General features: G+C 44.7%; 1 protein-coding gene across 1 annotated transcript in view; it reads right to left on the bottom strand.

The window, feature by feature from the left end:
• The window catches only part of LOC109290496 (transmembrane protein 132C-like), a 178,436-nt gene that overhangs the window by 46,710 nt on the left and 119,164 nt on the right, over positions 1-12,562 (bottom strand). Inside the window, exon 4 of the mRNA XM_019507099.1 lies at positions 7,787-7,930. Within this exon, the coding sequence (XP_019362644.1) occupies positions 7,787-7,930 (144 nt within the window). The remainder of the gene's footprint in view (positions 1-7,786; positions 7,931-12,562) is intronic.

Raw genomic sequence — 12,562 nt, forward strand, 5'->3', positions numbered from 1 at the left:
CTTCAATGATTTGCGCCTTTCTATTGATTCACAAATTCTCAGCTGCTGCTGGCAGCTTGCGTGTCAGGTTTCCATTCGGGGCAATTTGAAGAGCATGCAGATTTACCCCATGGGAGGAAAACTGTGGAGAGGGTGAGCACAAAGGATCGGCATTTGTTTCGACTCAAAAGCACTGTACGTAGAGGCTTGGAGAAAGCCGCCAAGCCTCCTAACAAATCTGTTATTCTTCCTCCGACACATGGCCCGGATTCTTTCCCTCCCTCCACATGCTGGTTTTGATCTTGCAGCTTTGCAGCTGGTTTTGGAGAGCTTGCTGGAGACCTGCAGGCAGTCATTGTCATTTGGCTTTCATTTTCCACGTGTGATGTACAGGTCTCCCATACTGGCCCCACTAACCCTGCTCGTGAGCAGACAAAAAAAAAATGGATGAGATGCCAGGGAGAGAATTCCTCGCTGACACTGTCTAATGTTACTTCGCGTGCCCTGAGGTCTTTGCATATTATTCGATGTCATCATATTTAAACCTTTCACTATTAACTTCCAGTACCTCATATCATACCAATTTGGAGGTGCAATTTATTCCGAGGCTGCTATTCAGAGAGCTGCATTATGCAGTCCCGCTTTCCTGAATTCTTTTGTTTTCTTTCACTCTCCCTTTAATAAGATAATTTCTTCTGTAAAGGCTCTGCGGCCTGTCGGCCTATATTTCAAAACTGCAGCAGACGGAAGTGGAGAGTGCCGTGTAGTTTTTCTGAGACTCTTCTGTGCTGATGTGTATTGATTCCATTAAATTACAAGACACAGAAAAGAAGGGTGGGGGGAGAGACTTTTTCTATTTGCAGGTTTGTTCTAAATATAACATGTCATATCCGATTTACTAGGAGAAAAGCTCTCAGCGTAATGGGGCTTTGGAACAGCAAAACAGAAGGATTTCCACGCTGCGCCTTTGTATTATCAGCTCTTAAAAGTTTTTTCATCTGCACGTGAATATAAACTGTTAGGAGAGGAAGGAGAAATTATCCCAGAAGAAAGATGTTGTTGCAGCTGAGGTTGCATTAAGATTTACAGAGATTTGGGCTCTATTCCCAAGCGTTTATCTCAATGGGGAAGTTAGTGTGTGGTAGGCTACGGCACATTAAGCGACTCCATACTAATTTCCTCTGTGGACACTCTGGGCATATCCGGATAAGCGTGGCCATGCAGCACGTGGCGCCGCAAACATGTCAGCAGTGCCACATGCTGCACAGCCAAGTGGTCTCTGTGCTGCAAGGGTGCACTGCCCGTGCATGTGCTGCTTCATTTTTTTTTCCCCTTGGGTGTTTTTGACCCCTGGCTATCCAGGGTCAAAAAAAACACCTGCAGCACACGCATGGGCAGTGCATGCCACTGAAAAGTGGAGCCGAACATCCCGGAGCTGCGTTGCGGCTGCCAGCTAGGCTCTGCCTGGCAGGATCACTGCTGCAGCTCTGGGAGGCCCCCAGGTAAGGTGGCTGGGGCCAGCACAGTGCTGGCCCCAGCCTCCCCTACTGCTCCCAGGGTAACTTAACACGGGCGATCCCTGGGGACATGTAGCTGCAGCTCAAGGTGCACTGCTGCTACTTGTCCCCAGGGAACCAAACGCCCGTGCTCATCTGGACGTAGCCTCTTAGGGAGCACCACCAGTGTCCACATGGGAAGCTAGTACAGAATAGATGCTGCTCTTTCAACTCATACCCCAGCTCATTGCACACCAGCTTCCCCTTGTAGACAAGCTATGAGTTTCCCTACGGGGCATGAGGCCAGTCATGCCAGTTCATGGTGCCAATCGGGGTGAGGGTCATCTTGACGTGTGGACTGTCTAGCACAATGAGTCCCGAGACTCAGCTGGGGAATCCAGGTGCTACTGCTACTGTAGTATAAATAATGAGTAATACTAATACTGCAGCCCATTCACCATGGCACTGGTGAAGACCCAACGTTTCAGCACTTGCTATTCAAATAGAGTAACTGATAAAATCCATTCTGCAATTGTACTAGCAGCCACCCAGCATATCATAACTCAGGAGAGGAGAAGATGGATTCGTCAACGAGTTGGTAGCAGGAGGAGTTTAGATTTATTTTCTCACACTTCCACTGAGCCTTGAAGTCCTCTTCCTGTCAGACCAGTGCAAGTGAGATTAGCAAGCACTGGATTACGGCAATCATTCAAAACACGGGCTGCCGAACACCATAACCCATCCGCTGAAAACCTCTCTCTAGTTGTATAATAATGAGTTGGAAAGACAACTTTTATTAAGTGAAATTTCATCTGCCTGCTGGTTACCAAGCATGCTCAGCTCTAAACCAATAACACCTAGCTAACCAACTCCAGAAACAATTTTATTTGACCTAAGTAAAAGATGAGTCATAAATCAATTGCATTATATTCACTGCAAGAGCTTTTTATTGGAACTTAGTGTTCTTCTTGGATCAAAGTAGCTGGTACGAACAACCAGCTCCTTTCCAGTCAGTCACTTGTTTTTATTTTTTCCTATAACCTGCACTAAAAGCATAATGTGCAGCTTTAAATCCTCCCAGGCTTGAAGGCTTTGCAATAAAGCCCAGTACAAAGAATATATCTCTGTGCCAAAGTGCAGAAACACAACACAAGTTTGGATTTCTGCCCCGCCTCGAGCAGCAGGAGGTTAAAGGTATTAGAGGAAATTGCTGTATGTCCATAATGTACTAAGTTTTCCAATGGGAGAGAGACTTTTGAAACTCAGCTTCCACTAGAAAATGTTGCTATTTGCAGCTTCCAGCCTTCAGACATTGCTAACAATGGAGCACATGGATTAAACCCCAAGCTCATCCTGAATAGACACTATCTATGTACCTTTGATGGGTATATGAGTCTATCGCATTTTTGGCAACACCGGCCTTCTTCGACAAGCCTGCGACGTGTCAGTGAAGTGCGCTGAATTGCTTGACAAGCCGTGTTTAGGGGCCAGAAAACTGGTCGCATCAGGACTCGATTCTACACTGGAAGCTGGGCGCAGCTTCAATGTGAACAGGATCAGGCACTACTTCACCCTGTGAAGAAGGTGCATGCTTGAGTGGGAAGCCTTTCCTCCTTGATTATTTTGAGCATTTCCATCGCACCTATCACCATAATGTGCCTGCACCTGAAACGCAGACTGATGGACACTTCTCTCTGTACAAGGCTCAGGAAATTACTGGCTCTCGTGTCATCACTTCCCGCTATAGGACAGAACATCAGCTCTGCTAAGGCATCCATAATCACACCTCCCACTCACAGATAGCCCTTCCCTCCCGCAAAGGATAAAAGATGAATAATAATAAAGGGAATTCATTCCTGCTTCGGGCAACTGGGAGAGATTCTGCTTTTGAAATGGAGAGCACCTATACATGTGCCCGATGCCTGCCCCAGTGCAATCTAATTAGAACGTGTCCGAACAGACTTGATTAATCGAATCTGCTGGAGTCTGCTAATTAGCACGCTCCAGCAGCCTTGGTGTCATATGTATTCAGCATCTCCACGCTTCCAAATGGCAGCGGGAGCGCTATAACTGAAGCTCATCAAGTGAATTGATCAAGCATCAAGCGGATGCTGAATACATGAGATGCTGCAGGCGCTTTAATTAGAGTGGCTCCTGACAGCTGCTCTAATTAAAGCGTGTTCCCTCACCCACCCTGGAGCCCAGAAAGTCCTAGGATCTAGCCCAAATAGTTGTGGTATGGGATTTAACACATGATCATGCTCCCTGTATGTATAGCCACAGCTTCAGTTCACCATAAAATAATTCTTTGTTTGCTGCCTATACAGTACGGTGATGTGTCTTCTACAAACCATCGAGATTATTACTGTAAATATTTATTAGAGCATCATTGTACTAGCTGGTTTCTTTACGAGGCTCATGTTGAGACATTCAGGAGCTCAAATGATCCTGGACCATTAACACATCAGCAGAAGCTCTGATGGTGAATACATGATGCACAGGATCAGGTCTTGAGAGACCAATGATCTCCTACTACCTGCTGCATTCAGTTTGGCAATTTACCCAGCTGGAAGAAGAGGTGTTACATGGCTCTCTATAAAAATCTCGAAGAGAGCTGCTCACAGGAGTTTTCTCTGCTTATTTCCAAATATGTGTTTCTGTATATGGATTTAAAATGCATCTGACCTTTGGCGATACTGGAAATCATGGCTGACTGCTGAGATTGCTTTGTGGTTTATCAAAAAATGCAACCAAAGGCCTTTCAATTTATTAGTTAATTGTTCCAGGCTGGCTATATTAAGGGAATGAATAATAAAATATATTCACAATAATTGAATGCTGTTGCAGGCTGAGTCTGGCAATATGTGTCTGGATACAAATTTTTTAAAAATAAACTCTCTCAAAGAAACGTCCCACAGTACACAACTGCTCTCTGATCTGCTTAGGAAAATTCCCCCTTGTCAGTGGTCTTATTGTCAAACTGGGACTCTGCTGCAATATACGGCATATTGCACCGCGCCGGCTTTAATCTGAATGGATACACAAATGAATAGCAGACATTTGAGCAAACAGATCATGTCCACTTTAGCTGAATGGGCTTCATTTTGTAAATGTGGTGCCATTCTGAATGGCAAAATCTCCAGCAGGCTCACCGTGCCTCCCTTCCTACGGAAGAACCCTACCTTGCAAATGCTTGCATAGCTTCACGTCCGTGCGGAGTCCCGCACAAGTCAGCAATATGCCCAGGATTCATCCGTGTAAGTGATTTCCAGAGTGGGCCTGCAGGCAAGTTTTCTGACCTTGACACGTACCTGTGAGTCCAATAACTACTGCTTTGAAAACTCCGATACTTGCAGAGCTTGCAATACGTTCCTTGTTTAAAAAAAAACACACTTAGAAATAAGGCTGGGCCTGGACCGAAATGATTTTGAGCCAGATCTTCAACTCCTAACTTTTCAGGACTGTTTTCAACTCCTAACCGTTCAGGTTTGTCTTTTTCTTATAGTGACCGGGGGACAGCTATTCAAAAATGATCTGGATCTGGGTCCAAAATCCAAAGCCCTCGAAATTCTTGCATGGGTGTGAAAGACAGTGGCCTTGTACACGTGATTAGGTCTCTGTCTACTGATTGTTTCCAGGGTGAGTAAGAGCCTGAAGCTTACTAGAGTTAGTTCCTCAGCTTGGGATCCTGCACATTGGATAAAACACATCTGAGCTGCTAACAGCCCCGGGGATGGCACTAGTGTCTAGCCTCTCTGTGCACAAATCCCTATTTATTACATTTGAATCATGGTTTAACGCCTTTGCCAATTTGCAAATGTCCTTTGAAAGAGAAAAGAAATTGGGTTGCCCACTCTTCAGGGCAGGGCTCAGCGAGGCACTGCTCCTGAATGAGGCCTCTGGAAGCTACTGCAAGAGCCATTACCAATAATACACATAGCAGGAAGAGAGTTCAATAGCATCTCATAACACAACTTCATTTAGCAACGCCATGAAGGCCCAACAAGGAACGACAAAACATCGAGCAAAACGCTTACGCTGGCTTCTGAAATCACATGAAGACCATGGCACCATCAGTAGAATGGAAAAGCATATGAACTCGGGTTGGTTAAGGGGCAAAGCTTTGAAATATCCACACATTTGGAAGCAGGATTGAGCCTCTTTAGTCTTCAAATGAGATCTCTGCCCTTCTCCATGGCTTAGACTAGCCTTTGTTCTGGCTGCGAGAAGCAGCTACTTTCTTTCTGGGTTTCCAGGAGATGGGGCACCACCGTCTTTGCTAATGGATTCAGATCTATAGATCATATTGGTAAATTCCAGCTCAGGAAAGGAGAACTTGACTGTTGCTGATTTTTAGTGCCGTAATAAATTTTGTGTCCACTTTTAAAAGGTTGGGATCATTGTGTGAAGGTCTAGAGCATTCAGGGACTTTTATAGCTCATGAAATCAACTGTAAATTTGGACGCAAAGGAGCTACAGTGCTGGCAGGAGCTGAAATGGGTTGGGAGGGGCGGGGGGGAAGGCGGATAAAAAAAGAAGTAGTCAGCAGATCAAACCAGGACACTAACTACATGCTGAACTGCCCAGAGACAAGTCTCATCACAGGGGAAAGTATTACCTGCTATTTGCAGACATATTTTATTTTTAGATCTCCATTGTGCCCTGTTATCGGGAATCATGTCAATGCAGTCAAACTGGGGGCATTGTAAAAACGAATATATATGGGCTTTTCTGTTCGAATTGCAGGGCAGACCTCTCACCCATGGGTTTCTTGCCTGGATTATTCTGCTGGGCATTTAATTACCTAGTGACTAATTACTGAAGTGCTGATCACCTGCAGTTTCCATTCTAACTCTGGGTATCTGACACACATCCCAAAGGGCTGAGACCAATAAAATATGTGCAAGAACTTCAATGAAGTGAAATCTCTGAGGTTCATACAGCTCAGGTGAAATCCATTTCATTTTTGTTGCAGAATAGTGCTTCGTTTCCTGCACAGGATCATGTATGAACTTGAACACCCTTTTACTTACCATATTTACTCTGATGCTGACCAAGAGCTACATGACAATGGGGATCACAGTGTGCTCGTTGCTGTACACGCAGAATAAGAATTTATCTGCAAGGTGTTGTTGGAACAGAAATAAAAATGTTCATTTCACTGCACTGAAAAATTCCCCATGAAAATTAGAACATTTTAATTAAAAAAAAATATGGGTTAAAACTTTTTGTTCAGATTTGTTTTCACTGACAGCTCTTATTTGTAACAGCACTGTTATTTACAGCAGTTAACATTCGCCTCCGAGATGCAGTCCCCCAGGGATACTGCACTTCTTTATAAAAGTACTTAGTCTCTGTACTCTTCTGAGCCTTTTATGATTTTTTTTTTATTTTTTTTTGCAGAGGAAGGAATTACACTGCAAAAATCCCTCCACTCCAAACATTTGTGCGTTAGCTTTCAATTATTTGTTTCAATTTAACTTCAGAGTAGTTATCTGGAAAGGTTTTTAAAAGCCTCTGAAAAAAACTCAGCTACTGCTCCACAATAGGAAAAATCCCTGTTGTGGGGACAAAAATCTGTAGAGGAATATTTATAAGGGAGCAGGATCTGAAATAAAAAGGCTGAACAATTTCAGGTCCTGCAATATTATGAGAATTACAGGCACTCAAGTTACATGGATTTTATTTTATGGAGGAAGCTTCCTTTCTATGTCAGAGGATTTGGGATGTTCTCCATTTTTTTAGCTCAAATATTTTCTCAGTCCATCAAAACCAGCCAATAGTTCAGAAAAAAATTATTTTTGGCAAACGGTCTGTCATATGCACCATCTGCGGGAGGATAAAGACCTCACTGTGAGGCTGTTTTCTCGATAGGCAACAGTCACAAGACAATATTCGGTTTTCCTTGCTCTAGGACCATGCCCAATTTAAGCCTTATTTTTAGAACTTAAATGGGACTTAAGCAGTGCACAGATCTTGAGTCATCCTTGTGCATGGGATGTATTGTGTCCCAAAGCAGTTAAAATACTAGCGCGAATTATGTGTGAATGTTATTTAGATGTGACAATTGTATCTAAGGAGATTTGCAAAGGCACAAATGACAAGTAGAAAGACAACTGGACATCAATGGAATGACAAAGGGAAGGTACCAACCTCCTTTTGTGACTTTAAAACCTTCTTAATCCATGTGAAACTTGGACAAAATGACCGCAGAAACTTAGATGTATTATTTCTGGACTCTCCTTTGCTTTTGCCAGGTGTTTACAGAAAGGCAGGAATTTGTGGAAAGGCAGCCCATGGTCTAAACGTACCTTGATGACATCCTCATCTGTGGACTTGCACTCCACCAATTCAGAGATGTCGGTCACAGCACTGTTTTCCTCAATGGAAACCACTTTAATGGGCACGGCGACCGTCTTCCCTGTGAGAATTGCCGTGTTCAGGATTTCCATGTCCTGTATGCAAAGCAAAGCGTAGAACGGTCACATTTTTCTTTCGGTAAAACTACAGGGATGCTAAAAATTAAGGAAAGTGAAAACGGCCAAGACATTTCATTTATTCCAAGAAGGCTCAGGTCTCAGGAAGCTTTTCCTTTTCCAGCAAGTCCTGCTTTTTTACCCATATTCTAGGAAAACTTATATAAAAAGGTCTAGTCCTGCAAACACTTACTACCAGGCATGAGATCCATACATCCCTGTCAAAGCCTGAGCTCGGGCTCTTTACACCTAGGAAGGAGCTCAACTGTAAAATTTGGAGCAGGACTGAAAGTTCAGGGGTTGATGTTTGAATCCATGTGCACCGCAGGGATGGCGCTGAGCCATGAACCTTGTATCCGGACCTGAACTATTCAGCAAAAATTAGTATGATCAATGGCATTCCTAAGTCATAAAACAAAGTACAGAATCCAGCCAGGATTACTGATGCTGTTAAGTGTAGGGAGAGGAACTAGGAAACCTGAAAGCTTGAATTCAAGTCTTAAGAGGTAAAAATCTTTTCATTCACCCTCAACTAAGCTAACAGCCGTTCAAGTGGTTTCATTATCCCTCTGCTCCCAAGATTCATTTTTAGGTACAATTTCAAGGTTTCATGCAACTTTGCAGCTTGCAACCTTAAAAAGTGAACTTAACTTTCAGCAAAAGCACCTGGTCAATAGGTTTGTATCTATGGGAACAAAATGGGACCCTGACCCCATTTAAGTCTTCTTCTTCTTTACTAGTTTAATTAGTTTAAGATATGCATTGTGCTTCCATCTTACAATACTCTGTTCTTAGGTTAGCCTTCTTTTGTTTAAAAATTTATATCCAATTAAATAATACTAATCCTTTTATGTATATTATATTAATTATTTGTTAATAATAATCATCTGTTCTGGACAAGAAAGAATCCCACACAAACCCTAAGGCATTCATACACATGACTGCATCCAACATTGTAAGTCATGGCCAATATTTTCAAAAACAGTGACCTAAAATGAGGCAGTTCAGTCCATGCTCTAGACACCAAAGTGTCCTGATTTTCACAAGTGAAGTGCACACATTTCCCACTGATTCGGGTCAGTGTCCAGTACTTCTGTTCCTCAGGAGGCTATATTTAGATTTGTGGTTTTAGGGGCTTAAGTTGTCATCTTGTCTGAAAACCTTGTTCATAAATGTTCTGAATGCTGGTACCTTAAAACAAGCCAGACGTATACACAAGCACAAGCAAAAGAAGTCCTCAAAAGACTGCAATAATTTCGTAATAAAAAACCTATTGCTATTTCTACTGTAGGCTTCCAAAGCAATGTGCACAGATTAACTCTGACAGATGCTTCAAAACCCAGATACACAACATTTTTTTGCTGTCTGTTCTGATATTGGTAGCATCAGAAGTCCTTCGAAATGAATCTTTTGCCTCAATCCCTTAACGCCTCTACTTATTTTTCGTGCCCGAGAACGTTAAACAGCGTGAACTAAAGATTGCAAGGTGAAGGAGGAGTGAGAGACCGCGTGGAAATGACGGGGCATCTTTTCAGGCTTTCTCGGCTCTGCTTTGGAATGATTTTATTTTTGTCTTTAGCTAGTAGTGAACTACTGATAGTGAGCCTCTCTCCATGTGCATGTAAGGCCCAATAGGATCTAATGCAGGGGTGGGCAAAATGTGGCCCGCGGGCCGGATGTAGCCTGGCAGGCCATTCTATCCGGCCCGCGGGGCCCCTAAAAATTGAGAAAATTAGTATTTATCTGCCCCTGGCTGCCTGCTGTGCAGCTCTCCATGGCTTGCCAAAACTCATCCACACAAAATAATTGCCCGCCCCAGATCTAATGCACGATCCACAAAATTGCCACGGCTTATTAGATGCCATTGTGCCCTGTTGTCAGTGCAGTGGGAGCCTGATCCCAGATTTCCCCTGCACCAGCAAGAAGGAAGCAAGCCGAAGGGGCTCCCACCTGCACCGCGCTCCTAGCGGCTGCGAGATCACAGCTTCTGCAATCTCCTAGCTGTGAGGGCACCCTATAAGTGCAAATGAAAGCTGGCTAGCAGCCACCTTTGAAGTTAGCACATATTTTTGAGTTCTCACTTCATAGCTGGTTGGACCCTTTTATGGCATGACTGGTACTTTGCACATGTAGCGGGGTCTCAGTTTAATTAACCAATTAGTTGTGCAATAGCACGCCCCCTGATCAAGTCTGTGTTTAGCCACTGGAGTGAACTACTGATAAGAGAAATAAGGGACTGGCTTAGAATGAGAGGCATCCCTGAAAAAGAAATGCGCTTCAGATGCATATTGTGTATATTGTGGCTTAGGAAGGTACCAATGTTTTCATCTAATGGTACCTTAACAAGCACCAAGCCCATTAAAAAGAAATAAAACAAGCCAAAGTGCGACCACGTGATAAGCAGCAGCACAGTGCCTGACCTCAGGATAAAATGAAATGCAAGTGCCATTAGCAGTGGGCTAGATTCACCGACTGCAGTAAGTCACACAGACACGAATGCGAGTCATCAGAGTTTATTCAGGAGCTCAATTCAAGCATGAAAACACTAGGTAATCAGTGGCCTAAAACTTAAATAAAATTAGCAAGAAGGCCATAGATCAGAGCATGAGAGGGAGGCATCAGAGCCCAGCTATAAGCTCTTGACCCGATCAGCAGGAAAAATGCTGTGCTCCCAAGGCTGGCGAGCTCTGGGGCCCTGACTGCATCACTGCCGCTCACCTTAGCTGCTATTGCAGCAGGGGGGTGGTGAGGATAGCACAGCATAAGCTTTCTCACATCAGAGTTTGCTGCACACTGCAGCTAAACCTGAGCCTGGACCAAAACAACAGCGTTGCCAAAACAGGTGATATCATTACAGCCCTGAAATCTAGTAACCTGCCTTGATCAAACCCGTGGCTCTTCTGGTTCATCCGCCCCTCTATCAGATGCTATCTCTTCACGGGACAAAAGAAAATGATCTATGCCTTGAAAAGGGGGAAAAAAAAGCACAGACAGCCACTACAAATGATACCTCCTGCTTTCTGTGTCGTACGGCACAGAATTGATGTGCCAGCTGTTAAGTAACAATCTGTCATTTCTGTGTCCCTCTTTCCACCAGATCATTATAGCTGAATCTGAAGTCTAAGTGGGTTTGATGTAGAGCTGGTATTACAAAGGTTACAAAAACCTGCAGAAATTCCCCAAGACCTTTCTGGAGACAAGATGTAGAAAATTTGACTGCTGGCACGTTACCAGCAATTAGGCACCTCAGTCTCCTGCCCTTCACTAATGGTTTCATTAAGAGAATCTGCATGCATTGGAATGGCTTTATTTTGATTAATGACTTCAGGGGCTGCATCTGCACAAAGAAGAGGTGCATTTTGGTCATGATACAGGCTCCGAGAAGTTTTACATCTTCTCTTCGTGGGAAAACATGAACTTCAGAACTATTCACTCCATGATGCGCACAAAGGGATTGGTAACGTATTGAACACAGTCACTCAGAGGGACAAGGACGAGACCATTAGTTTCCTTAGAGATCACTGAGGTTAGCAGGCGATCATTAGCTATCACGGTACCGAGCAGCAGTAGAAAATCTCAAGACGCCATCTCCATTTAAGCAGGGCCCTGCCATCCTGCTCAGCTCAAGCAAACTACAGGCCTAGTGTCTCTATATGCAAGGTGCCTTCCCAACATTATCATCTCTATCTACGAGTGGAGATATTGTCTCTACTACGAATCCTGATTGCCTTTTCCTCTAGACCAATACGGCTACAACCTGGATACCTTCCCAACAGTGTAGCACTCGGCAAGGGCCGACTTAAATAAAGACAGCCAGGGTGATGGTCATTTCTTCTGCCCCTGTTCTTGGGGCTGGAACAAGCACGGGACGGACTTAAATGAACTATCTGCATGGCCTCAGTGATGCACCCAGGCATGCTCTCCCTTTTGGAGGGCTGAGGACCATTTCAGTGGCTACATCCCTTGTGGTGCAAGGCTGAGCGGGCAAGGCGCGCTTCAAGGCAGCAAGCCCAGTCTGGAGGTTGTGTGGATATAGAGTTACCGTGTTTCCAGTATCAAAAACGAGCACCCCAGTGGGGGGATAGGGAGCAAAGCGGGGAGGATTGTGGGGAGGGGGCAGTGATATGCCTGTGCCCTGCCTCTGCCCCTCACTCCCAACCTGCAGCCCTCTGCCCCCTCCAGCCCTGTTGCCTGCACAGCTGGCACATGCATGCACACACATGTACACTCTCTGTCTCTCTTACTCGCGAGTGGCTGCTGGGGCCCACGCACAGAGCACATGACCCCCTGACAGCCAATCACCTTGGCTCACTGCTCCCAGCCCCAAGCAGGTAAGCTGCAAGTGCTGGGGAAAAGCAAAGGCAGAGCAAAACCCCCAGACATTTGCTTGCATTTTAAAAACCCACCCAGCCAGGAGGACAGGGGGCCAAAAAAGAGGACGTGTCTGGAAAAACCCGGACGTACGGTAACCCTAAAGGATGTGCTCCCTGCTTCCTGACACAGGCAGGGCTAGCACAGCGCACTCCAGCCACGCTCCCGACCTGACCCTTTCCCATCTTTTGTCTCTTTATTGTCCTGTGCCTCCCCCGCTGGGGATGGGAAGCAGAGCGG

This window comes from Gavialis gangeticus, unplaced genomic scaffold (genome assembly GCF_001723915.1).
Source record: "Gavialis gangeticus isolate Ggan-Ray unplaced genomic scaffold, GavGan_comp1, whole genome shotgun sequence".
Taxonomy (NCBI): domain Eukaryota; kingdom Metazoa; phylum Chordata; order Crocodylia; family Gavialidae; genus Gavialis; species Gavialis gangeticus.